A 27991-nucleotide genomic window follows, 5' to 3' on the forward strand; every position below is an offset into this window, starting at 1 on the left:
ACATACACAGGAACTGACCTTCAGCCATATGGGTTGAACTACATATCCTCACTAAAATTTGCTGTGATGTCAGCAACAGATCAAAATAAAAATTCAGGGCAGGCCAAAGAAAGATAAGCAGAGGTGCATCATTTAAGTTTGTCAAGAGCTAGCTGATAGGCAATGTCTTCATATTTTATTTAATGATTGGCAAATCCAACTGAGTTTAGGAAAGGTTGTCACACAATTAAAATTCAAAAGTTCCTAGAATCACACATGTAAAGATTGAGACTGTTCTTTGGCATCATAATGGATTCTCTGTCTCTTCCTGTGTGTTTATTCTTTCAGTGTTATTTCCAGACATCTTTCTACCAACATTACCAACTGTGCCTGCTGTCCATAGTCCCGAAGAAAGAAGCCTTGGTTTGGTTTGAATCAGCTGTCATTTGTGAGTCAATTAGTCATGACCAGGGAAGGCTAGGAGTTGTGTTTAGTTCCCTTGAATGAAGAACTCATTCTAGCACCAGCGACCTTAGACCTGGGGATAAAGCTCAGTGGTAGAGGAAAGAAGGGTGGGACCAACGCCAATGGACCATGACAAGGTTGATACTGGCATAGAAGAACACTCCAGAAGATGACAGACAACTTCTATGAGAAAAGAGAGTGGTAATGAGAAGACATCCCATAGGAACCCTTTGTGCCTTTAATTGTTTGGAGACCCTGCATGTACTAACTCTATTCTTAGTAAGTAAGAACAAGAAAACACTTGAATTGCCTGGTTCATTTTCTAAAATGGCTTTAAATTGTTAGCAGCAGCATTTTACCTGGATGGAAGTGTTTACCACATGGCTTGGGGAGAGAGTTCTTAGAATTTTTCCAGAGAAAAGCATATTGATTTACTGTACATCAATTGTTAATCTACAGTTTTGAAAAGTTAAAATCAGTCTAACATTAACTTTTTGAATTATAACATTAAGCCTTAAAAAAAACCCCAAAATTCAAATTAAGCGAGCTTATTGATGGGGAGGTTATAGTACCCAAGGCAAGCAAATGGTCTAAATGGCCGCAATCTTCCAGAAAATCCTCTGCCTGGAGACATTGAGTTACAGAAGATGCAAATTGTACAAACTTAGTGATGTTGCGCCCACATCAAGCACATTTCAAAACACAAGAGCTGCCCACACCACCTTTAACCAAACCCGTAGCTACACATTATTTATAGTTGCCAGACTGTCTTGACTATAAACTTCAAAGGTGTTCAAAAAATAAGATGCCAAACATCTCAGAGAAGCTGAGTACAAACAGACGGGCTTCCATTCTGGACTTTTTCCCTTAGCTTCTCATGTAGTAGGGCTCCTTTTTCTAGATCCAACCCCTGGGATACTTCTCCTGAGGAATTTCTCTTCTGCCCACCCTCCTTGGCACTTCCAACCATTGTCCACCTGCCCCACACTCAGCAGGGAAGCAGGGGTTGTAGAGATGTTTGACACTTTCTTCTTAGGAGATATTGACATTAAAATTGTACTTTTCACATATTTCATTAAATATTATTTTAATTAGGAGTTTCATGGGGGCATCATTAAATTCTTTGTTGGGTTAACTGCCTCAATCTACCACTAGTCTGTTATTTCATGAGACCTACTTTGGTTTGAATATGAAGCTGTCTGTCTAAAGTCTTAAAATTATTAAAGGCTTGGATGCTGGCTTTTGAGAGGCAGTTGGATGATAATAGTTCTGACTTCATTAATGGATTAATCTACTGATCAAATCATTCCTGAATGGACTGTGGGAAGGCAGAGCCTATTTATAGGAAGTAGGTCACTGGTGCTGTGGTATAAATGTTTAATGTTCTCCATAGGCTCCAGTGTTTAAACATTTGGTTCACAACTGTGGTTCTGCACAGGAAGGTGGTAAACCCTTAGGAAGTAGATCCTTGACTGAAGAAGTGAGTCCCTCCCAGTGGGCCCTGAGGTTCCAGACTTGTTCAACTTCCCGTTCCCTCCATGTACCCTGATTGTGAATGCAATGTGACCACCTAACTTCCTGTTCCTGCCATTAGACCTCCCCTGGTCATGGTCATCTCTTCTCCACCATGATGGGTCACATCGCTCTGGAAGTCCCAGCCAAAATAAACCCTTTCTCTCTTTAAGTTGATCTTGTTGGGTTGTTTTACAATAGCAACAGAAAAAAAGCAACAGAAAAAGAAACCAAGAAACGTCTTTGAATGGTACTTGTCCCTGAGCGTTTCTTGTTTGCCTCCCATCCCCAGAAGGCATGATGTGAGCAGCCTCTTTTACCACGTGCCCTTACTGCCATAACTCCGACTCGGAGTAGTGTGTCAAGGACTCAAACCTCTGAAATCACAAAAAAAGAGAAATCCTTCCTCTTTGAAGTGATTTTCTTGGGTATCTTGTCCTAGCTATAAGAGCTGACTAGCATGAGGTCTCAGTTGAGAGGCGAGCACAGCTCCTTCATTGGTGTCTATCCTGCACAGTCTGCCTACCTCAGTCTCTAAAACAAAGAAGACAAACAGAATGTCCCTAGAGAGATCGTGTCATTGGGAGCATGTAAACAGTATGTCTGACAGAGTCAGGACCCAATAAATGCTATCAGCAGAAATACTAATTATCCTAATGAGAACATCAACGACAGGAAAAATAGATGATACCAAGCTGTAGGCATCAACAATAAGATACAATCCCAAGTATAGACAAGGCCTATTTGCCAGGAGACTCAGTCTGCTCAGCAAGGGTCTGCATGCAGAATGGTGTAAGAACTCAGGGTAAATGTCTGAAGTCAAATGCTGAAGGCTAAAGAGGAAGTTTGCTGGGTGGGAGGGAGAAGAAAGATCTTCCCAAGCTAAAGGTGGGTACAAAGACGTTGAGCCTGGAACAGGTCTGGAATCTTCAGCAGGAGATGTTCTCTGGCTGGGTCCTGGGTCTGTGATGGCAAATTGTGATGCACGTGACTTATAAATAAAGGAGGGCATATCCCACTGCCTCAGAGCATTTGAGAGTCATCTGAAAGTGGTTACATTGTCCTGGAGTCATGGGGCTGTGTTGAGGGGGTTCTGAAGCTCGGTTTTAGATGGTCACATCTGGGTTTTAGAATGGCAACAGGGTACTTGTCATAGTGAACCATATTCCTACCAGAGGCTATTGGAACAACCATTGTTTGGTTCCTCCCTCTTCTCCTGTCCCTCTTTCCCTCCTTCTCCTCCTCTCCGCTCCCTTTCTTTCTTCCTTTCTCCCTTTCTCTTCCTTTTGACAGAGTTTCATGAAGCCAAGGCTGACTTCAGACTTACTAGGTAGCCAAGGATGATTTTGGACTCCTGATCTTCCTACTTCTACTTCATGCTGGCACTACAGGCGTGCACTTCCATTTCTGGTTTGGTTTATGCAGTGTTGAGGCTAGAACTCAAGGCATACCAAACCGGGCTCTGTTCCCAGTCCCTCTCCTTCATCTTTTGAAGACCTTACCAGTCAGTACACTTCTTGGGTAGGACCTTGACCTGGTACCAGTGAAGAACCTGTGAAGTCCCTTACCCTGGCTATTTGGTCTGCCATTTGGAGACGTCCATCCAGTTCTCGTCTGATCTGGGCAGCCTGCTCATCTGGATTGTCCAGCTGCACAAAACACAAACATAAAAGAGGGAGACTCTCAGTTGGGGACATAAAAGCCAATAAACTTATGACTTTTCATCTTATACCACCCTGCGCCCCCACCTTGACCCATGCACTTATTTTAGTTAAGAAAACATAACAATCAACACATCCAGTCTGAGTGAAATTCTCAAGAAATGTTCCCAGGTAGAGCGTGCTACACTGGGCATTTGAATGACATTGTGCAGGATCTGTTAACCACTTGAATGGTTCTAAAGTAACGCTCCCCGTGAGGGTCTGATATGAAGCCTGTTGGGACCCAGTGACAAAGCTCTTTACACAGTGAATATTCCAGGAAGAAACCAGCATTAGATGTCTCAGAAGCCCATGGCATGGCACAGATAGAGAGGTTCTTCTGTCCTGGTCCATAAGAGATTAGTCAACACACTTCTTAGTAAGCACTAAGACATCCCCAACTGTTCTCTGGATGGCTACTTCCAAATATTGGCTTCTAGATCTAATATAAAATCTTTTCCTCCCTTCCCTTTTCATGAGAACTAGCATATAAAGACAAGAAAAGCCACAGCTGGGGTAATTCCCAACTTCTCTGGTTCCAATGCGCCCATCTTTAGAACAAAGGCTTGGGTTGCGCAGTCCTTGTTGCTCTCTGCAAATCTACGGTGGGACGTGGGAGACATCTCTATAAAGCAATATCTAGGTGCAGCTTGGGCTTCAGTGCTGCCGCTCTCTGATGTCTGAGTCAACTTCTGTGCTGTGTGACATCAGCCACAGAGCGCCTCTAAATGAATGAGAACCTAGGTGTTCCGATAAAAGTGTACTTAAAATAGGCGGCAAGCCATAGTACTCAATTCCTTTTGTAGGAGTTGAAGGTTTCTAAGCAAATTTTATTTTGAAGCAAACCTAACATTAGGCTTCAGGCTATATTTGGTGTGCTTTCTTCAGAAACTGTTAAGAGGAAATAGTGCCATTTAAACAGGATGGTTGGCATCCTTCTTAGGACATACTAACCACCCACTAACTAACCAGTTAGCTAAATGTTTTAAGTCCCTTTCTTCTAAAAACGGGCATATGTGTGTGCATAAACATATGTATACAGAGACATGTATGTTTGTGGCCACATGTAGGTGTGTATATGTGTATGCATTGACATGACATATGTGTGTTTCTATGTGTCAATATATGTGTGCATGTGTGTGTGTGTGTGTATGTGTGTGTGTGTGTGTAGGCCAGACATCAACTTCAGATGCAGTTCACCAGGAATAAGTAATCCACCCTGTTTTATTGAGACAGGCTCTCTCATTAGCCCCCAAATCACCAAGTGGGCTGAACTGGCTGGCGAAGGAGCTCCAGGGTCCTCCTGTTTCCATCGCTCCTGTCTGGGATTACCGCGTGGCTAGTGAGCTCCATGGATGCTGCTGTTTCCACCCCATCTCACTAGGTCACTGGCATATGTGGCTTGATTAGGGTTTTTACATGGGTGTTAGGATCCCAGGTCTTAGGCTTCTAAAGCAGGCATTTTGCTGTCACTTCCCCACTGGTACTGAACATTCTCACCCCTGCCCAGTGTGAGACCTGGCCATGCTTTGTCTCCACTGCTGCTTTCATCGTGAGAACTGGACCGAGACACGTGGCTGTGTGTTCTGAGACACCAATTCCACAACAGCTCTGGTGAATGCTCTTTCTAGGTATTCCAGAAGAAGCCCTCAGAGCCACTGGGAGGTGTGATGCTCTGGTGCAGAAAGCCCAGGAACAGTTGTGTGGAAGGGATGTGGATAAGACATTGGTACTCACTAGTTCTTACTGGGGTCAGACATCTTTATTTTATTATGTCACCCGTGGATATCCACTCTAAATCCTGTTCTGAAGGATGAAACCCATCTCTGCTTCTGATTGGCACCCCATCCCCTTCTCTGTTTCTGATTGGCACCCCATCCCCATCTCTGCTTCTGATTGGCACACATAGGAATGAGTGTCCTCAACTGCCTTTGAGCTCCAGTGAGCTACTTTTATCCTTTGCCTCTGAACGTTTTCATTCCCGATCCAGGTGCAACATCTACTTAGACCACTCAGAAATGTCGTGTTCCGAATACACATGCAAATGAAATATCTGGTGGCTTCCTGCAAAGCAGCAAAGGGAGCTGTTTAGATGGAAAGCTGAAGCTTTTGCTGGAAAAGCAGATGCTCACAGAGGTGACACTGCAGACCCAGAAGCAGTCTTGATGCTGTGTCCCAAGGGCATTGGTGTTCTCCAGTCTGTCTTGTGGAACTCATGGCAGAGAGGGGGATGAACCGGCAAGGCTCACCTGCAGCTTCATTCATTCATTAGTTCGTTCATTCATGTATTTATACTTGCATGCATGAAAGTTTTAATATATCAATACAATAGAACTCAGAACAGGGGTGGGAGGGAGAGATAGCTCAGGGGTTAAGAGTGCTTGCTGCTCCTCTAGGGGTCCTGGGTTTCATTCCCAACATCCCTATAAGGAGGCTCCTAAATCCTGTATCTCTAGCTCCAGGGGATCTACCAACCTGGCCTCTGAAGACATCCTCATACACAGGACATAAACTCATACAGTCTTACAGACAGACAGACACACACACATACACACACACACACATATATACATATATATATATATGTATATATATATATATATATATATTAAAAAAGAAGCCTCTAAACAAGAAGGATATGTAAAGGATATGTAAAGGAACAAGACAGAGTGGGTCTCTAGTCCTTGGAGCTCAAATGTGGCAGGAACAGGTACAGCTAAGGAGAGTAGATCAGCATTTACTGATGCCTGTCCAAGTCCCAGGACCCCTCTACCTAATCCAAGTCTTTCCTAAAGAACCAGAGAAACCTATGCTAACAGACATCACACAGAAGGAATTCTGGGCGCAGAAGGTTACTCCCTCAAAATTAACAATCTTATTACCATCACCCGAACCCTAAGAAATTGGTCTGCCAACTGCATTTGACTTTGCTGTGGTTGCTGTTGTTCTGTTTTACACAAAATGGTTTCACAGCAGACAAACACTCTGCATAACTATTTGAGAAGTTCTGTGCTTCTCAAAAGGGACAGCACACGTTTAGAGGTGGGTATATTAGTCCTCACTCGACAGCTGAGGAAAACAGCCACGGGAAGGTAGATGGACAGGCTGACATAGGGTGCTAAGCATTTCAGTTTCTTCTGGCTTTCCGAAGAACACATGTTCACCAATATGGTGGCTTCTTTCTTTCTTGTTTCACGTTTCCTGTGATGTTGGAGAGCAAATCCCAGGGCTTGTGCATGCTCTTCCACTGAGTCAGGCTTCCATCCCTTGCTTAGTCTCCTCCTTAAACGCTTGCTCCTGACAAGTAACCTAAGTCTGCACGCTCACTGCAGAATTACCACGACTGACAGAATTCTTTGGTGGAGGCTGTGGCCTTAGATTGACAGCAATGGGTATGTATTTATTATGGCTATGTCCTTAGTAGCCATGTAGTCTTGGGCAAATTTTGTACCACCTCTGTCTTTTGGGTCCCATCATCTGATCTTCAGGGTAACTCTTCCTAAGGCCACTGAGTGAATTAACAAAATTCACTCAGAAAGTAGAAAGTCTTCGGTAGGCGCCAACCTTCAGAAAATGGTGACTGAGTGTTGCTCCATGCTGGCTGCATTTCTGACAAGTGCCACCAAGGGGCAGCAAAGGCAACCAGATGAGACAGTGTGCCTCCCTGGTGTGAATGTGGGGTCTCAGTCTATCTGTTGGGTACCACCCTGACCACAGACTCCCGCCACTGAGAGACTCTAGCTTCTTGGTGTCTAGCGCTTTCTCTAGGGTCACGTCCCTTTGCTCTGCTGGATGTGAATTAGTGGCCGTGACCAGAAGGTGGACCCTGCTGCCCAGACAACTAATGCTCTAAAGAGCAGATTAAAAGAGAAATGTAAATGCAAACTCCCCAAAATAGCTTGGCGTAATAGAGACGGCCATCCTTAACCGCTGTGTGGTATCCAAAAATATAAAGAGAAATCAAATAATTACCTTTTCAAGTACTAAGAAGAAAAAAGGCAGAGAGTGTGCGCTTCCATGGAAACGAGGTTCTGTTTACTGTGCTGGTCTTTTCCACTGAGGAAGGGAAGGATCTGCGGCAGTTCTGAGCCAAGGGCAAACCTTTCATCGTGACGGCTCATTAGGGTTCAAAACGTACATGAGCATGAAAGCTCTTTACCTAATTAGACAAATCATCTGTCTACTGGTAGAGGTCAAGCAAGCTTCTGTTTTAATGCATCCCTCAAGCAAAAACAAGTATCTCTTCAGGCTCTGCTTCCACAGTGCCGTGTCTCTGCATACGGGAGGGCCTAAATTTTGGGTGTAAGCTCCCCAAGCCTTGTGACTCTCTGCCCCATGAGTGGTACCTCAGCATGAGGTGAGAACCAAACTCAATGTAGCCTCACATGGAACCGTTTGGATGCAGACCTGAGAGCTGGCAGATGGTGAATAGACCATCCCATCTCCACCACTCCTTCATTGTGTGACTGACCGTGGAACCCAGGCTTTGCTTCCTCGTCTGCAAAGTAGACATCTCTTTGTCTCCCACAGTCGCTAAAAGGAGAGAGCCAACATACCCTAGTGGGCAAGGGAAGCAAGACCAGCTTGGGTCCAAACTTGGCTTTTGTAATTGTGTTACTGAATGGGTTTTAACAGGCCTCTGGACCTTCCTAAGACTTGATGTCCTTAGTAGTGACATGGAGATAATGTGTCTTTCCCAACATGGTAGAAAGGTTAAGCTAGATATCACGTGTCCCAAGCTCTAGTGCTGCCATGCAGTGGTAGTTCTCACAGCTGAGTAGAGCTGCTGGGGTGATCCTACTTTAGAGTGAGCATCCACCGAGCGTTAGCTCTTTTGCTCTTCCCTAAACTGTTGAACCGTAGGCCAAAGTCACATATTCTCTGTCCAGCTCCCTTCCTCTGAGGAAATCTCTATGTCTGTATGTCCCAGGATTCTCTGAAGATCCTGTCCTGGCATGCCTCACAGTTTTGTTCTAGGGACCATGAGTTGGCAGGTCCCCCAGATCTACTGGGAGAAGGGAGGCTATAGTCACATGAAGTCTGGAAACTCTGATGTTCTACCAGCTCTCTGGACCCAATTGTGAGTCAGCACATTTGCATTTGTCCCCCAGAGGTACATTTTGGAATGTGCTTCCTGAGGCAAATCTGTGAGCTTCACTTTTCTCATGTCTGTGGATGGACGATTTAGAGAAGGTTGAGAGAAGAGGAAGCAATTTCACTACCCAGATCCTTCTATAGCTTTTAGAAAAGACTTAAGGTGTGAGTAAGGGAGAGAGACAGAGGGAGAGACACACACTGAGAGACAGAGACAGTCAGAAAGAGGCAGAGAAGCAGAATGAGAATACCATGTATGTGTTAGTGCTTGCACCAGAAACGGGAATCAGATACCCTGAAGCTGCAATTGTGAGATGCCCAGTACGGGTGCTGGGAACCAGTCTCAGATTCTCTGCAAGATCAGTAAGAACTCTTAACCACTGGAGCCATTTATTCAGACTCCATGGATTAAGACACCTTGACTGGGAACTTCCCTTTTGGTCTGAAGGGCCTCGGCACGTTTTCCCCCATGGGAAACATCCTTGGCTACAGTTTCTTCGGGCATTCCGTGAGTCCCTGCCATTCCAGGTGACAGCAACAAAGAAGCATCCCAGTGCTGACTCCCCCCAAATCATCCTGTCGTGAGACAGCCTTCAGTCAAGCAAGGGATGATGTGGCTCAAACGTGCAAGAAATGTAAAGAGAGTAGGCAGAGGGTGTCATGCCTTATATGAATAACTGCTTTTGTGCAAAACGTCCGTGGTTCTCAGACTCAGAACAAAGGGAGGCAGCTTTAGCTTCAGGAATCCCCAGTCTGGTCTCATCTTCGCTCTGTTGCCATGGATGACCTGGAAAGCCTGACTTTTCTGCCTGTACAAGTATGCCCAGTTCACGTGCTGCTAAGGGGTGGAAGCAGGGCTCTGTACTTGCTGAGCAAGTATTCCCACAACTGAGCTGTGGCCCTCACTTTAGAGCTGAAGTGTGTGTGGTCCCTCTTGAGCTGGGGTAGCTTCACCAGGCACAACGCTCTACTTCCAGGAAGCTCTGCTAGGGCCTTCGCTGAGACGAGCCAACCTCCCCGTGCTTCGGCAGACTCTGCCTTTGCACACAGTCTATGCTAGAATCAGTCTTCCGGGACAGATCAACCTCATCTTTCAGCTGTGCAGCAAACAGATCTCTGGTCTCTCCAGACTCGGATTTCTCTTTTAGAAACACACGTCTCTTCATGCCTGCCGCTTCTCACACGGTAATTTCCCTCACACTCATGGGGTCATCTGAGGCTCATTCACTGGTCAGCTCAAGAGAACAGGGGTGAGTGTGGTCTGCTCATCTGCTCACCCCTGCCTTCACGAGGTAGAAAATAGACTAGCTGCTCAGTCCCTGGGAAGTGGCGGGAGCCACTGACCTGCCAACCACAGGTCTGAGTTAATTAACTGTGATCCAGAGAGGGCAAGTATCTTGCCCATAGCCACACATAAATACCAAGGAAGCTGGAGGCACAGAAAGGTCTGTCCTTTGTAAAAACAAGTGAGGATTGCACTTTGCTGACCTAAAATGTAATCCTCGTTCTGATACCACATTCTTAATGCTTGGCTTTAAGGGGCGAATGCAGAGCCCTGGTAAGCAGCTTGGGTGCAGCAGCCTGCTGGCCTGAATGCAGCTCAATCTGCTCACGGGTTCGCTTTCTATTTTACATCACAGCTGCTGGGTTCCCACGGACTGGTGTCTAAGGATGAGACTGCAGGGGCCTCCTTTCTTCTGTACATTTCATCCTCCTTCAGAGACAAGCTGCCCCCAGGCCCACTGCCTCCTTGGTCCTCTGCATGCTGGGAAGTTACAGCTATGACCTAGCTCTGAACCAGGAGATGCTGGTGCCCCCAGCTCCTGGCTCAATAACATACTGAGGTTTGAAAAGCAGTTATACTAGAACATTCACTGCCCGGATGTCCTTCAAATTCCTTTGGCCCATCCCCTGTTTGTCTCCTTTAATGCTGAGGTTGAAGAACGTGGTCCCTGCTCTACTGTCTGGGTTCATATCCTCCAAATTTCTCTTCAGTTGAGTGGCCTTGAACAAGATGTTGGGTCTCTCTTGAGTTTTAGATTTAATTGTTTTTTTATTTCTTTAACTCTAAAATGGGGATAAGGATGATAATAGACTCTTCAGGGTGACCAGAGGTTAAATGACATAGCAAACATAAGGAAAAGAACACAGTGCTTGCTTGACACACGGCTTCTCTGAATCTAGGCGGCTAGGACTTGGCACTCAGGTCAACATACATTCTCCCTCAGAATATTTTTTATCCTAGGAGGTTGGGGGGGGGATGGGAAAAGGCTCAGTGGTTAAGAGCACTTGATAGCCAAGCTTGGGGACCTGAGGTCAAATATACAGTGGCCCACGTGAAAAGCTGGACATGGCTGCACATGCCTGTAGTCCCAGCAATGGGTGGCAGAGACAAGCAGATTCTGACAGCCTGCTGGGCAGGCACACTTTCTGAAATAGCAGAGACCCTGTCTCTAGAGAATTAGGTAGAGGTGGATGAGGGGGATAACTAGCATCCTCCAGCATACAAGACACGCAGACACAGACACACTCACATACATAGAGACAGACAGAAAGATAGACACACACACACACACACACACACACACACACATTCTCATTATAACAAGACTTAATGCGGTAGATCAGGATTTTACCTTTTAGGAGGTTCCCTGTAGACCACTAGATCCTTTACCTATAGTTTCAGAGAACACTGAGATCTACCCTTAGAAAGGACAAACCAGAAACCCGAGGTGGAATACTGCCCCCTGCCTCCTGTCTTCCCAGCACACTGCAGTCCTGGGTAACCAGGGCCAGCACACTTGACCTCTCTGAGCTTGTCTGCAGCTCCAAAGTAACAAGGTCTGAGGATCAGCACTTGGGTGGGAGTGCTAACTGCTCCCACACAGTAGGGCTCCCCTCTTCCACACAGTGTGGCTGTCTGCTCTGGGTACACATTAGTCAACTGTTCTCACTGGTCCCAGGTGGCCGGCCAGACCCTGGGCATCCTCAGAGCCCTCCAGGGCAACTGAAACCAGACATGGCCCTAGGCAGCAGCCTGTGCCCAGAAGTCTTCATGGCTCCTGGTGGCAGCACCAGCTAGCCAGATCAGCATAGCTCTGGGTGTGGCACAGTTCTCAGACACTGACATGGTCCGAGGTGGCCCACTAGGGTCCTCTACATGGCTGGTTGTGACAATAGGAGCCCTGAACATCAATCAGGCCCTGCCTGCTATAGCACCACAGACCCAGAAATGGCCCTCTGTAGCAGCCCTGGCCCAGATGATACCATGGCCCTGGGTGACAATACAGGTCACTCAGATCAGGATGTCCCTGGTGGCAACATTGTCGTCAGATGCCCTCATAGCCACAGATTGTGACCCAGATCCCAGGCATCTATGTGGCCTTTGGTGACAATTTGGGCCACAGACATCAATACAGACCCAGTCATGGTCCTAGAAGTAGCCTGGGCCAGATGTCCCCATAGTCCTCTGGTAGTGCAAGCCATTCTGACCAGCATGGCCCCCACAACAGCATGGCCCTGGGATACTAACATGGCCCCAGACAACAGCTAGACCACTTGCATCAGCATGGTCTTTGGTGGTTTTAGGAGTCACAGACTAGATAAGGCAGGGTCATGGACCCAGACATGGCCCTCAGTCACAGCCCTTATCTGGATGATACCATGATCCGAGTTGACAGCACTGACCACCCAAATCAGCCTGACACTGCCAGTTTCACAGTCTTTGGACACCAACATGGTCACATGTTGCAGCCCAGTCAGGGGCATCCATGAGGGCCCTGGAAGCAACATGGGTTAGGGACATCAACACAGACCCTGGCTTCGACAGGACCCATGGTCCTCGGCAGCAACCCAGTTTGTAACCATGGCCCCTAGTGGCCATGGAGGCCACCCAGATTTTATAACCCCAAAGGCAGCATGACCTTCGAACACCAACATGACCCTACCACAGGCTTCTTCACAGCCCCCAGTGACAACAGGAGCTACAGACATCAACACAGCCACCCCCCCACCTGCTCCAGATCCCTGGATCAAGACCTGGCCCTTGGTTATAGCCCAGGTGCAGGCATCTCTCTGGACTGTCCCATCTAGCTGGCCAATTATGTCAGTCTGTCCCTCACTACCCTCACCTTTCCTTATTCTGCTTCTTCCTCTCTTCCACCTCCCTACCTTGATCTCTTTCAGCACAACGGTGCCCAACTGCCCAGCATCAGGGTTCTGGGCTGGGTCACAGGTGGTGCTTCGTTGAATACTGCCTGACCCAACCATAAGGGATGTCGCAGAGCTGTTGCCTTTCTTCTCTCTGGTGCCTGGGTCTAGAGACCTCAGGCAACACTTGGTATGATGGTACCTGACCACCTGACACCAGAGGCACTGGGAGGGCTCCTGATTGATTGTGGCCCCCACATACCCAAACGTCTGCAGGATTGCCATCTGTATCCGTCACAGAATCAGGCCTGGTAGAGCCGTTATCTCTTTACCACTTTTTATTTCCCCTTGGGGAGAAGACTTGAGGTCAAGGTTTCCATTATAAAAGACACAGTTCACTTTGGTTGCAAAGTGCAAGGCTTAGCTCCCGGCTATTGCCAGCCAAGGAGAATACGACCTACCTCTGAGTCACTAGTTACGGTGTTTACGGCTTCTGGCAACGTGATAAATAAATGTAAGAACTACAAATGAGGTTCCCTGCATGGACAAGGGTTTTAACACAGTTATGTTAGGGGACTTTTCGTTTTTACTCACTGCCCGCTCAAAGAACCTCACTCACCCAAAACCTAGGAGCCCCCTCCTCTTCTGTTTCAGGTAGCTATCTCATAAAGAGTCGTACTTGTCCGAAGTCTTTCTTGACTACGGCGTCTCATCCTTTGAGAGGCACTAGTAGTCAGCCCATGACCCAAGGCAGGACATGTCGGTGTTCTGGCTTTCCAGTAGCCAGTTCATGAGCCATGACATGATGTGCCCATGTCCTGGGTTTCCAGTAGCTGGCCCACCACACAAGGTGGAGTACCTGTGCCCTGGGTTTCCTACCCTTATCAGAAGGGCTGGAGGATTTTATGGCCAGCAACTGGAAGTGGACATGTCTTCCCTTCAAGCCTTGATATGTACATAGCACTTGGGCTATAGATTAAGTTGCCTGTTTTGTTTTGTTTTCAGAGTAGGAATCCTAAAAGCACCAATGCCAAAAGCACAGGCTTGTGAGAAGAAGGAAGGACGATGGTACTCCAGAAGTATTCAGCCCCATGCCCTACACATGATGAGAAATCACAAAGTTACATGTAATGAAGTGTTACTGGGCCAGGCACCGGTTTTAATTCAGCATGGAAGATGCTGCAATCCAGCCTTCCTTCCTCCATTCCTCCTTCCCTCTCTCTCTTCCCATCACTCCCCCTTTACCTTTTCTTCCCCCTCTCCTTCTTCTTCCTCCTTTTCATTCCTTCTTCCTTTCTTGCTTTCCTCAACAGATCATCTTAGTGATTCTCACAGCTGGGGCTGGAAACATTTCCCACCCTGATATTTTACTATCCTGCTAAGGCGAGGAAAGCGTTGGCATGACCATCTGGTTGGGCTGCAGCATCCGGTGCCTAGTTACAGAGAAGAACCAGACACTTGGTGAAGAGAGGACATAGAGAATATGGTGTGGCCTCTCCTTGATTTCTGCAGCCCTTCTTAAACCTCCCTGGGGACTGTCACCATCCAGGCTCTCTGCCTTCATCCAAAATACCTCTCCATTCATTGTTTTGCTTCCCTCTGATGCAGCAACTCTCTCTACTGGCTGTGTAAGTCTGTCTTGGTACAGCTCCTAGTGATGGCATATACTCTCTGAAGATTTGTCTCTTCTTCCTGTAACACATCCCAAGCCAGGGACCTCTGCAGGAACAGATGCAGACCAGGGACATTTACAGAAACAGGTCTGAGCTGACAACCTAGACTACAGCAGGCCTGAGAAAGCAAACTCCAAGGGAGTAGAGCAAAACCCAGGAGAGCTGAGAAACTTCCAGGAACACGGAGTGACTAATGGGGTAACTAGAACCATGGCACTGACTGTACCATGAGGAACAACCATCTGAGCCTTGGATTCACTGGCATCTAGAAGGTTAATCAACAGAATCACAGACAGCCCCAACCACACCTATTAAAGGAAAAGATGAATAGAAAAGATATGAACACATGCAACACCACAAAGAACAACAAGACACCAGTATAACACAAAGACCCTACGACAGCAAGACTAGAACAACCAAATATAGATGAAGCAGAAGAATATTCCCTAAAAAATAACTTCAGGAGAATGTTTGAAATTCTTAAAGATGAAATGAGAAATTCCCTCAAAGAAATGGAGGAAAAGACAAACAAAAAAAAATGGAAGACATCAGCAAATCCCTTAAAGAAAACCAAGAAAAAGCAATCAAACATAGGAAAGAAACTATTCAAGACTGGAAAACTGAAATAGAGACAATAAAGAAAACACAATCTGAGGGAATTATAGAAACAGAAATCATGAGAGAATGATCAGGAACCACAAACGCAAGCATGAACAGCAGAATACAAGAGATGGAAGAGAGAATCTCAAGTGCTGAAGATACAATAGAGGAAATAGACTCATCAGTTAAAGAAAATATTAAGTCTAACAAAAGCTTAACTCAAAATATCCAGGAAATATAGAACACCATGAAAAGGCCAAACCTAAGAATAATATGCATAGAAGAAGGAGAAGAAGTTCAATTCCAAAGCACCAAAAATAAATTTAACAGAATCAGAGAAGAAAACTTTCCCAACCTAAAGAAAGATGTGGCTATGAAGATACAAGAAGCTTACAGAATACCAAATAGACTGGATCCAAAAAAAAGTTCCCTCACCACATAATAATCAAAACACTAAACATACATAGTAAAGAAAGAATATTAAGAGCTGCAAAGGAAAAAGGCCAAGTAATATATAAAGGCAGACCTATCAGAATTACACCTGAATTTTCACTGGAGACAATGAAAACCAGAAGATCATGGTCGAGTGTTATGCAGACACTAAGAGACTACAGATGCCAGCCCAGACTATATACCCAGCAAAACTTTCAATGACCATAGAAGGACAAAACAATATATTCCATGACAAAACCAGACTTAATTAATACCTAACCACAAACCCAGCCATACACAAAATACTAAAAAGAAAACTCTAACCCAAGGAAGTTGTCTAAATCAACAAAAAATACAGACAATTGATGGTCTCATGGCAGTAAACCCAAAAGAAGGAAAAACACACAAATTAACATTACCAACAATGAAAACTAAATTAACAGGAGATAGCAATCACTGGTCACTAGTATCCCTTAATATAAAAAGACCCAACTCACCTATAAAAAGGCACAGGCTAATAGATTGGATACTAAAACAGAATCCATCCTTCTTCTGCATATAAGAAACACACCTCAATCTCAAAGACAGATACCATCTCAGAGTTAAGGGTTGAGAAAAAAAATCTGTTAACGTAATCCATCATATAAACAAACTGAAAAATAAAAACCACATGATCATCTCATAAGATGGTGAAAAAGCATTCGACAAAATACAACATCCCTTCATAATAAAGGTCTTGGAGAGAGCAGTGATACAAGGAACATACCTAAATGTAATAAAGGCAATATACAGCAAGCCAACAGCCAACATCAAACTAAATGGAGAGAGACTCCCAGCAATCTCACTGAAACCAGGAACAAGACAAGGTTGTCCACTCTCTCTCTATCTACTCAATATAGCTCTTGAGGTCCTAGCTAGAGCAATAAGACAACAAAAGGAGATCAAGGGGATACAAATCAGAAAAGAAGGAGTTAAACTTTCACTATTTGCTGATGATAGGATAGTTTACATAAGCAATCTCAAAAATTCTACCAAAGAACTTCTACAACTCATAAACACTTTCAGTAATGTAGCAGAATACAAGATTAACTCAAAAAAATCAGTAGCCCTCCTGTACACAGATGATAAAAGGGCTGAGAAAGAAATCAGAGAAACAGTGGGATGGCTTTGAGTTTTTCTCCGTTTAATTTAATGTTAGCTGTCGGCTTGCTGTAAATAGCTTTTATTATATTTAGGTATGACCCTTGTAACCCTAATCTCTCCAAGACCTTTTTCATAAAGGGGTATTGAATTTTGTCGAATGCGTTTTCAGCACCTAATAAAATGATCATATGTTTTTTCTTTCAGTTTATTTATATGGTGGAATACATTGAAATACATTGATAGATTTGCCCAAAGAAAAACATATAGGGATTCTCCTGAATATTAACCTTCATCAGGCGATGAAAGGAGACAGAGACAGAGACCCACATTGGAGCACCAGACTGAAATCTCAAGGTCCAAATCAGGAGCAGAAGGAGAGAGAGCACGAGCAAGTAACTCAGGACCGTGAGGGGTACACACACACACTGAGACAATGGGGATGTTCTATCGGGAACTCACCAAGGCCAGTTGACCTGGGTCTGAAAAAGCATGGAATAAAACCGGACTTGCTGAACATAGTGGACAATGAGGACTACTGAGAACTCAAGAACAATGGCAATGGGTTTTTGATCCTACTGCATGTACTGGCTTTGGGGGAGCCTAGGCAGTTTGGATGCTCACCTTACTAGACCTGGAAGGAGGTGGGTGGTCCTTGGACTTCCCACAGGTCAGGGAACCCTGATTGCTCTTCGAGCTGATGAGGGAGGGGGACTTGATCGGGGGAGGGGGAGGGAAATGGGAGGCAGTGGTGGGGAGGAGGCAGAAATCTTTAATAAATAAATAAATTAAAAAAAGAAAACCCAGGATAGCCAGAACAATCTTGTACAATAAAAGAACTTCTGGAGGCATCGCCATCCCTGACTTCAAACTCTACTAAAGAGCTACCGTACTGAAAATAGCCTGGTATTGGCATAAAAACAGACAAGAGGACCAATGGAACCAAATAGAAGACCCAGATATTAATCCATACACCTTCCAACACCTGATTTTTGACAAAGAAGCAAAATATGTCAAATGGAAAAAAGAAAGCAAATTTAACAAATGGTGCTGGCATAACTGGATAACAACATGTAGAAGAATGAAAATAGACCCATATCTATCACCATGCACAAAAATCAAGTACAAATGGATCAAAGACCTCAACATAAAGCCAGCCACACTGAACCTCATAGAAGAGAAAGTGGGAAGTACACTTGAATGCATTGGCACAGGAGACCACTTCCTAAGTATAACCCCAGCAGCACAGACACTGAGAGAAACAATTAATAAATGGGACTTCCTGAAACTGAAAAGCTTCTGTAAAGCAAAGGACATGGTCAAAAAGACAAAATGACAGTCTACAGAATTGGAAATATTTTTCAGTAACCCCACATCAGACAAAATATATATAAAAAAAACCTCAAGAAATTGGTCATCAAAAGAACAAATAATCCAATAAAAAGTAGACTACAGACCAAAACAGAGAAATCTCAACAGAGAAATCTAAAATGGCTGAAAGACACTTAAGAAAATGTTCAACATCCTTAGTCATTAGAGAAATGCAAATCAAAACAACTCTGAGATTCCATCTTACACATATAAGAATGGCCACAATCAAAAATATTGATGGCAACTTATGCTGGAGAGGTTGTGGGGTAAAAGGAACACTCCTGCATTGCTGGTGGGAACGCAAGCTGGTACAGCCCCTTTGACTATCAATATGGCAATTTCTCAGAAAATTAGGAAACAACCTTCCTCAAGACCCATTAATACTACTTTTGGGTATATATCCAAAGGATGCTCAATTGTGCCATAAGGACATGTATTCAACTATGTTCATAGCAGCATTGTTTGTCATAGCCAGAACCTGGAAACAACCTAAATCCCCCTCTACCAAAGAATGGATAAGGAACATGTGGTACATTTACACAATGGATTACTACACAGCAGAAAAAAACTAATGACATCTTGAATTTTGCAGGCAAAAGGATAAGGCTAGAAAACATCATTTTGAGTGAGGTAACCCAGACACAGAAAGACAATTATCACATGCACTCACTCATAAGTGGTTTTTAAACATAAACCAAAGAAAACCCCACAAATCACAATCCCTGAGAACCTAGACAATGAGGACCCTAAGAGAGACATACATGGATCTAATCTACAAGGAAAGTAGAAAAAGACAAGATCTCTTGAGTAAATTTTGAGCATGGGGACCTTGGGAGAGGGTAGAAGGAGAGGGAAGAGGCAGGGAAGGGAGCAGAGAAAAATGTAGAGCTCAATAAAAATCAATTAAAAAATACCTGCAATGAAATGTATTCTATTTGCTAGATCTGCCCGCTCTTTGAACAGAAGTACATATCATTCTAGGTATTGACAATGCAGCACTGGCTACTCACGTGGTCAGAATGAAGTTGAGCCTCTCAGTTTCTGCAATTATGTCTTTATCAACTGTATATATATACAAGGTGAGTGCATGTCTCTGCGTAGGGAAGGTCAGAAGCAGTAGCAGACACGTAAGTCTATAAATCATAGACCTGACCATGTCCATTAAAACTGAGTGAGATGGTGTCTGGTACATGAGAATTGACCCATGCACGGCTAGTTCCTTTGAGTGGCAGGTCACAAATACTAAGTATGTTTCAAGTCAGTTCTCAGGGTCATCACGACCCAAGGACTTGCTAGGGACCCAGTCTATTCAACAAATCTACCCATATTTGTCATCATCCCATTCTTGCTTGCTCTGAATTTGTCTACCATGGTGTCACTGTGGTTCAAAGTCCAATATGTAACCTAAGTGTGGATTTCACCTTGGTTAAAGCCAGCTCGTTTTGATACCAACCATCTCCTGCTACCAAATTCACACCTAAGCAGAGTAGACATAAGATATCCATAGAATACCTCTTATGGATTCTTTTTAAAGTGCCTGGGCTGGGGCCAGGGTGTGGCTCCATGCTAAAGTATTTGTCTTCAAAAGCGTAAGGACTTCTGTGCAAGCTTCAGAGCCCACATTTATAAAGTCAAATATGGTGGCACATGCTTATAACCCCACAGCTGGGAGGCAGAGACCCGAAGATGCCTGGGACTTGCCCAGCCAGCTTAGAGTGATCAGGGAGCTCTAGGCTGTGACAGATGCCATCTCAAAAGAAGCGGACAGTGTTCCTGAGGAAGGTTGTCCTCCGTCCTCCACACTCACACATGCATGCACATGGACCATCACATATGTAAACATGAACATACATTTTTAAAAATGTATCTAGGTAATGTGAAAAAAGCAAGGTCCCAAACTCTCTTCTCGATGGTAGAAGCAGAATGACTAATAACTCCCAAATGGATTACAAGCATTTGTTAAACCGTTGTTCATTACCATGTACTGTGACATCAAAATCGCGAGGAACGCATCTATTCGGACACAGGTGACAGTTCTTGTCTGTGAGAACAAGTCAACAACTAACCCTTACCGCATTCAACAAGTTGGACAATTTTGTATTTTTAATGACGCTGAGGTCAATAATCCCACGTCAGTCAAAAGCAATAGTAATCAGGACTGCACCGAAAGCATAAATAAACAGAGAGACTAACGTTCAGGGCAAAACAGCTACCAGGAAGCAGGCAGTTTATTCCTCTGGTATTTCGTCCTGAACTCTTGGTGGTTTAGCATAGAAGCCCATTTCTTGTTTCCTCCACCTGACAACTTCAGCTTATAGAGCACCCACAAACATAGTAACTAAAGGATTGGGGCAGGAGAAGCACCTCATTTTATGCCTTGATTGTGCCAACATGTGACATGTAGGTTAATGAAAACAGGGACAAAGAGACTCTGTAATTGTTTTGATATAAGAACAATGTGGCCTTAGTCTTACCGCAAAAGTAGCTAGAAAATGTAAGAAAATATGTGAATTATTTCGTAAACATTAAGGTCTCTGTCACCAGGAAATGACTTGTTAAAGTAGCCACGAGTTAAAGTATCTTAAGAGAGACTTTGAATATCAGAATTTCCAGATCCTTAACTTTACCTGGCATGTACATGTTATTTTATGTCATTTCAAAGGAACTCAAGTAAATATGGTAGAACTTCAGTAAACTTGCATAGGGAAACCAAAGAAGGTCATGGTCTCTGCTGAGAGAAAAAGAGAGAGCAAGACCTGTGACAAGCACGGTTTAACTGGTGTAAATTAAAACAGTGTCAACTGAACTACACATACCCGGCACTGTGGAAGTTCAAGTCAAGATGGCCCTAGCGTCTTGCCATCTTATTTCTTCCTAATAGATCTGGAAGTGTCCAGGCTGAGGAACACTTGAGTGATTGACCACCAGCACAACAGACGGTTTCTCAAAGACATTTTGTTTGTAATGCAGACCCCAGACTACTTTCGTATGAAAGCAGCGTTAGGACTAGACAGCTCGTTTGTCAACTCTTCCCATTTCTAAAACGTCCCAAGTTGAATCTTCTAAGCTATGAGAATGCTTTCAAGAACACTTTTAGAGACAAGACTTCATAGCCATTGTAGAAACTCCCCCTCCCCCAAAGTACTCTAACTTCTGGAGGAGAACAAAGGAGGAAGCATGAGCCCCATTACTATCCGTAGAAAAATGCTTTCACCTACACAAAGAAAGCAAATCAATTGGCTGCGTCTCTGTTTTAAAAAGCTGTTCCAAACACATATGCCAATGGCCTGCCATTTTGTGTAATAGGATTGATTTTCCAGAAAGATGCCACATAGCAAGGTCCTAAGTTAGGAAACTGGGGAGAGACATGTTACTGAGAAAGGCTTCTTAGCATGAAGCAACGCCCAAGCCCAAATGGTTTTCATGTGTGCAGCTCGGCACATGCCTACTATACCCTAGAAGTCTGCATTTGCTGGGTAACAAGGAACTGTCACTACTCTGATTCTTGTGCTTTTATTTACTTGAAAAATCACCCTCTGTGTTTCTCCCTTTCTTGTCGTCTCTATCTGTCTGTCTCTTGCGTGCATGTTTTTCTGTAAGTATGTATACGTGCTCATATGTGAATACACATATCTGTGTATAGGTGTGTGTGTGTATAGGTCAGAGGTCAACATTAGTTGTCTTCTCCTACTACTCTCCACCTTCCCCCCTTTTTTGTTTATTTTTTTTAAAGACAGGCTCTCTTTTGTGTAGTCCTAGCTACTCTGGAACTAGCTCTGTAGACTGGGCTAGCCTTTAACTTATAGAGATCTGCTTGCCTCTGCCTCTGCCTCTGCCCATTGTTCCGGGATTAGAGGTGTGCACCACTATATCCTGACTCCATTTTACCTTACAGGGTTTCTCACTGGACCTGGAGTTTACTAACTGGAGATTAGCTGGCTAGCAAGCCCCAGGGATTCTCCTGTGTCTGCCTTCCATGACCAGGAATGCAAGCAGGTACAAGGGTGTGGTCCATACTCGGGTCCTCATGCTTACCCACCAAGTACTTCACTGAGTGAGTTAGCTCCTGTGTTCATTATTACAATTATATCAGCAAAGGATAAATGAGACCATTACCTATTGATTTTATATGCTAAGACACAAGAGTGATTGAAGAAATTGAAATATTTAAATAGACATGCAAATTCTTTCAGAAATTGAAAGGAGCACACAGAAATCTTCTTTCTTGTTGATGGTGTTTTTCCCCTTTTTGAGTCCTCCAGGCATTTTGCTGGTCTATCTCCAGAATGTGCACTTGTGTAATCTCTTACTGGGAAATTGGGCCATAGAGATGTCAAACCATGATGCCACAAGGTCCTTGCTGGTCAGCCTGTGTCTAACGATTATGTCTCCACAGACTGACACGTACAGTTGAGTTGGAAAATGCCAGGTTAAAAAAAATTGAAAGCCAACATATGCAGCCAGCCTGTACCGAACAAGAGAACACCCTGGGTGACAGTTGGTGGCTTTGAGGTAGAGCAGCTGCATCGACTCTCATGCTCTCGACAGGGAGTCAGACATGCACCCAGGGAGCACAAATTCTAAAAAATTAATAAGCTTCCATATCATTAATAATTAATCTCGAAGTCGACAAACATTGGCATTTTACTCTGGTTAACACTGGAGAAGACATGGATTAGAACTACCTCCCTCTGAAGAATGCCCCAGAATTGATTCGTCTAGGGTGACTCTCAAGTCCTGATCAGAAGAGTAGGAGTTCAGAGGTGGCTTTGACAGAAGCTCGGCCAGCAGTTGTCACCGTTCATAAGAACGCAGCCCGTCCTATAGAAAACTATTAAATTTATGTGTATATGTACATGTGTGTGCACACGTGTGCCAAGGCCAAGGGCAACCTCGGGTGTCATTCCTCCAGCTTTTTTTGTTTATTTTATTTATTTACTTGTTTGTTTGTTTTGAGACAGGATTTCTCACTGGCCTGGAGCTCACCAAATAGACCAGGGTAGCTGGCTAACAAGTCCCTGGTATCTTCTTTTTTCCCTCTCTAGAGCCGCAATTACAAGCATGTATCTTTGCACTTGGCTTTCTTTAAAAAAAGAAAAACAAAATACAGTTCTAGGAATCAAACTTAGGTCTTCAGGCTTATGTGGCAAGCACCTTATTGACACAGCTATTTTTTCCAGGTCCAGGTTTAGATTTGATACTAAATGAGGAGTGGGATTTTTCTCATGAACCCTACAATCTCCATATGTCAATACTTTTCACTGGGTAAGGAATGGGATACAGTCCCCCACACGCCTGTCCAGAGGTCGCATGATAGATAGGGATCAGAGACATGTTTAGTGTCACAGTGCTACTGTGTGATAGAGTCCTACACATTTCCTGGGTTAGAGGCCAAGAATCCTGTTCAATATCCCATAATTCCCAGGCCAGATCCTTACAGGAAGGCACTAGGCGGTCCAGCATGTCAGTATCACAGCAGTGAGAGGCCCAGCTGCAGATGCTGGCTTCTGAGAAGCAAGGGGGCCACTGGTCTGATGGCATTTGCTTCTGGTGACAAAGACAAGTTGTAGCCTGACAGAGAGGCTTAACTTCACTGTGCTAATCCTCCAGCCATCAGAGCCTTCCCACCATCACCAGCTGGCCCGAGATCTGAAATAATTAGAAGCCAGAAAGAGACCAGAATGGAAAAACTTAAAAGTTCATTCCGTGTGAAGAAACTGTTCAGGAAAATCATGGGAGGTGCAAATAATCCAGACTGGCATTTGTGGGACTTGCAGAGCTGGTTTCTCTGAGATATGTATGACATGGGGATACAAGACAGGGCTTTGCTGGGGAAGTTTCGAGGCGATCAGCCTCACAGGGTCCCACACAGGGTCCCACACAGGTTGCTACCGCCAGCTCCTGTGTCCAGGAGAAAGCAGGGCCGACTGACCAGGAGCACTCTCCTCTAGTCTCCACCATGTCTACTCTGACCAAGGCACAATTATAGCCGAGCCTCCCAGTTGTGGCCCAGAGGAAGCAGGTGATGGAGGCATATGACCAAGCCATTCCTGAGTGAGAAACTTGAGACAACGGCCAGAAGACAGTCAGAACAAGAGAACCAGGAAAGGGGGTGGGGAGCTTGGGTAAAATCAGGACCGCAGTTGGGGACCCAGGTGCATGATCAAGCTACCTCATTACTGGGTTCATTTTAAATGTTGAGAAACCAATTTTGTTCCTAATAAAGAAAATTTATTGCCCTCCTATATCAAATTCCGATTTTAGTGAAATGGACTTTTTTTTGTCAATGTCTTTATTTCATAGCCACAGATAAAGATGAATGCTCGGTTCGAACATCTGTGCTTCTGAGGATTCCTTTATGGGATGAGAAGCCACACAGCCCTTGTTGAGATGAAAGCTTGCTGAGTTCATTTTGTAGCAGATCCTCTTCAGCCAGTTTCTCTTTCCTGAACCAGGTATCTTTGCAGTGAGAGCAAGGAGGGGATTTTGAGGCCACAGGCATTCTTCAGTCCTTCCTTTCAAAAATGGATTTAAACACTGATGGAAGCATTGTGTGTGTGTGTGTGTGTGTGTGTGTGTGTGTGTATGCACGCGCGCGCGCACCAATGACAACCTCAAGAAATATCCACGTTGTTTCTTGGGATAGGTGTCTCACTGACCTGAGGCTGACCAATTCAAGTAGATGAGGAGAGACCTGAGATCTCCCCTTTGTGCATCCCAAGCCCCAGTATTACAAGTGTGCACCCCTATATCCAACTTATTATGTGGGTGCTAGGAATCCAACTCATTTCCTCATGCTTCCACAGTGGACACGATCTCTCCAGCTTTGCATACCGCTCTTCCCATGGACAAAGTTGAAAAGGTAACTTCTGAGAGAGGGTGTCCAGCTAGTTTCTTCTTAATGCTCAGGAGGTGGAGACACAGACCTTACTGACACATACATACATTCTTGGGCTTATTATAAGAAAACCAGCTTGGCTTTGCTATCCCCAGTCATCTCAGTGGCCTTTCTTACCAGATACAGATAAGGAGAAAAATGGGACAGGAGCTGAGGGCACCAGTTAGAAAGAAGGCAGTCTGCTAGGCTCCCTTCCATGCTAGCTGAGGAGACCACCACGTCTCCTCAGCATCCTCTGTGGTGCTTCCTCAGGCATTTCCCTCAAGAAAACCACAGAGGGAACCAGGTACGTCTATGAGATTGTGGCATCTCATTCTTCCCTGTTTTCTTCAATGAGTGTTTTGTAGCTAACTGATTGACCTGTTCTTTATGGCTAGTTGGGCAGATTCAAGAGACAAAGAGAACTGAAGAGCCATGACAGGCCAGAGAGGGACCACCTGGGGCACTTCCACCACCACTGCTACTATCTTTTGTGGTAGAGGCACACAGCTTTGAGGTGAGCCAAGTTCCAGCTGAGGAAGGGAGCTGAGCTACAGCCATCTTGCCGAGCTTTAACAAGACGGTGGATGTTGGTCTAGGTAACCTCAGAGAAAGCTTTGCCACAGAGTCCCAGAAATGAAGGTTCACACATGGTTGAAGCCAGGGAATGGACAAATTTCTGTATGCCTCTCTCATGAGCCCCCAACCTTTACCTACCACCACAAGGTGGTACCAATGGACAGAGTGAAATAATCATAGACCACAGATGCCAGCTCAGTTAGAGAAAGATGCCTTTACTTCTCTCCATCACTGCCACATACTTGCCACCTCCCTACTCAGACTCTGACACAGGTTGTAGCCAAGGGAGAGAGGGAAGTAAGGAGTTTTAAGGTGTTTATGGAATTGATGGCTGAAAGTAGACTTGACTTTTGGAACTAAGCTGAAAGCTCACCATTTACACACAAGGAGTGTCACAGAGACATGGAGAGGGGGCTGGGGCTGTTGCTAGTGGTTCAGCACTTGCCGAGCACGCACCAAAACAGAGCAATAAAACCCAAACCAAATATCATCTACCAATAACAAACCAAACCAAAGAAAACAAGCTGAAAAGAAGCAAAATAAAAATCCCAAAGCAAAAACAAACCAGGGAGAGAGATAAGAGAGAAGGAAGGGAAGGGCAGAGAAGAGGAGGTGGGAGACTTGAGCTCACACAAGAAGGTTGACAGCAACACCTGAAGAGACCATCTCAGGTATTACATCAACAAGTTGGTAAACTAGAATTCATCTCTGAAGACTGGCTGTTCAGTGAGCTACAGGACTTTCCCACCGGTCCACATTAATACTTCTTTTCTTTGCTATATATTAGAAATAGAAGAAATGAGTTTAACATTTTAAACTTCTTAAGAGAACTAGAGTTCTGAAAATAAATCATGTCTTAAAAGAGGGTAAACCAAAGACCAGTTTATTTTTTCCTTCATTCTTGTCCATCTTTCCATTGACATCTGGTCATCCCAGGCTATGCCGGCTAGTGGACTAGGTGCTGAGTTTAAATTGATTGTCCATCTCTCCCGGAATTGATACTCTAGTGAGAAATGCAAACATCAATTGAGTAGCTATACACATTGATGTAAACTTACAGAGAAAAGGTAGCTCCAACGTATGAGAAACTTCATGGAAGACACCCAGCAGATCTGCTTTTTAAGTGAGAAACAGATGGAAGGACAAACTAGCCGAGCCATAGCAGGGAAGAGTATTGCAGACAGGAAGCAGATGTGCTACGGTACCACAGCAGGAAGCAATGCAGAAGCTGGACAAGGAGACTGAAGGGTCATGGTAAAGAGGAGGCCGGTGTGAGATAAAAGTGGGGAGACACACAGGGACCAAAACACGAATGTATTCCCCTGAGCTTTTGGAGCTTTTCCTTGGGGACTGGACAATCAGTGTCAATGTACATTATACGTCATGCAATAAGTGTGCGTGGGGGGGAGTGAATACAGACAACCAGGGGCAAATCCAATCCCTGCATTTCCCAGTGGCACATACTTAGAGATGAGTCATTTCCTATCTTTCTCGGGCTGCTTTGAATGCCCTGATTGTAGAGTGTTTTTTCACAATCACAATAGCACCTCAGCCGGTCTGCTTTGGTGGTTCATCATAAATACCGGCCAGCTCATTTGTATGTAAGCGTGATTTCAAAATAACCACATATTTGACACTCTGGACTTCGATAGCCTGCAGAGGCTATCAATTGGACAAGGTGATTAGGCAGGCCTTTGCTTTAAGCTCTCTAGGACTAGAAACTTGGTCATTATGTATACCCTTTGGTCTCATAAGCCTCCCCACCTGGTAATGACCGAAAGATGCCGGCCTCATGCTTGGTATTAATGACATAATTGCCATGATGGTGATGGCTGGAGGCTGCTAGCAAGTGACACAGCTGGCACAGCTGTACCAGCAGCCCGGAGCATACACTATGAAGGTCCTGCCTCCTTGAGGGCCTGAGAATCCTGGCTCAGAACACTGCGGGCCAATTTGCTTACAGCAGAGGAGAGAGCCTGCAGCCTTGTTTTCCTAGATTCGGGTTGATAGGGACCCTGGGGGGCGGCAGGTCCCTCCCATCTGTTGTTGGTTTTTGAAAGGGCTGATCTCAGTGAACAATTTTCCATGTTCGAAAATTCGCCAACTAAAGGATGAAAAGCCTCCCTGCACATCCTTTTCACAGTGTTGTTAAGACCACGCTGACCTGCCTGGGGAATTGTCGAGAAGCCAGGAGAGCAGGAACCTAGAAAAATGCCTTCTGACGCCAGTAGAAACAACTTCTTCCAACAGCCAGGGCCACTGTATTCTATTAGGTGGGTCTTAATGAGTTCTGAGAAGGTGCACTTAACTGTTGACTTGGGGCATTTCTTCTTGTCCTTAATTAAGTGATGAAAAAGTGACTAATCAGGAATGGTGGCCCTGAAGACCCCAGGGTGCCAGGATGGATGGGAGCGGATATT

General features: G+C 44.8%; 1 protein-coding gene across 13 annotated transcripts in view; it reads right to left on the reverse strand.

Annotated features, from left to right (window-relative positions):
* Positions 1 to 27991, reverse strand: part of Cadps (calcium dependent secretion activator) — a 444098-nt gene that overhangs the window by 243506 nt on the left and 172601 nt on the right. For all 13 annotated transcript variants that reach the window (XM_075988597.1, XM_075988589.1, XM_075988596.1 and 10 more), the window contains exon 4: positions 3525 to 3605. In XM_075988597.1, the coding sequence (XP_075844712.1) occupies positions 3525 to 3605 (81 nt within the window). The remainder of the gene's footprint in view (positions 1 to 3524; positions 3606 to 27991) is intronic.

Source organism: Microtus pennsylvanicus, chromosome 10 (genome assembly GCF_037038515.1).
Source record: "Microtus pennsylvanicus isolate mMicPen1 chromosome 10, mMicPen1.hap1, whole genome shotgun sequence".
NCBI classification, from domain to species: Eukaryota; Metazoa; Chordata; class Mammalia; order Rodentia; family Cricetidae; genus Microtus; species Microtus pennsylvanicus.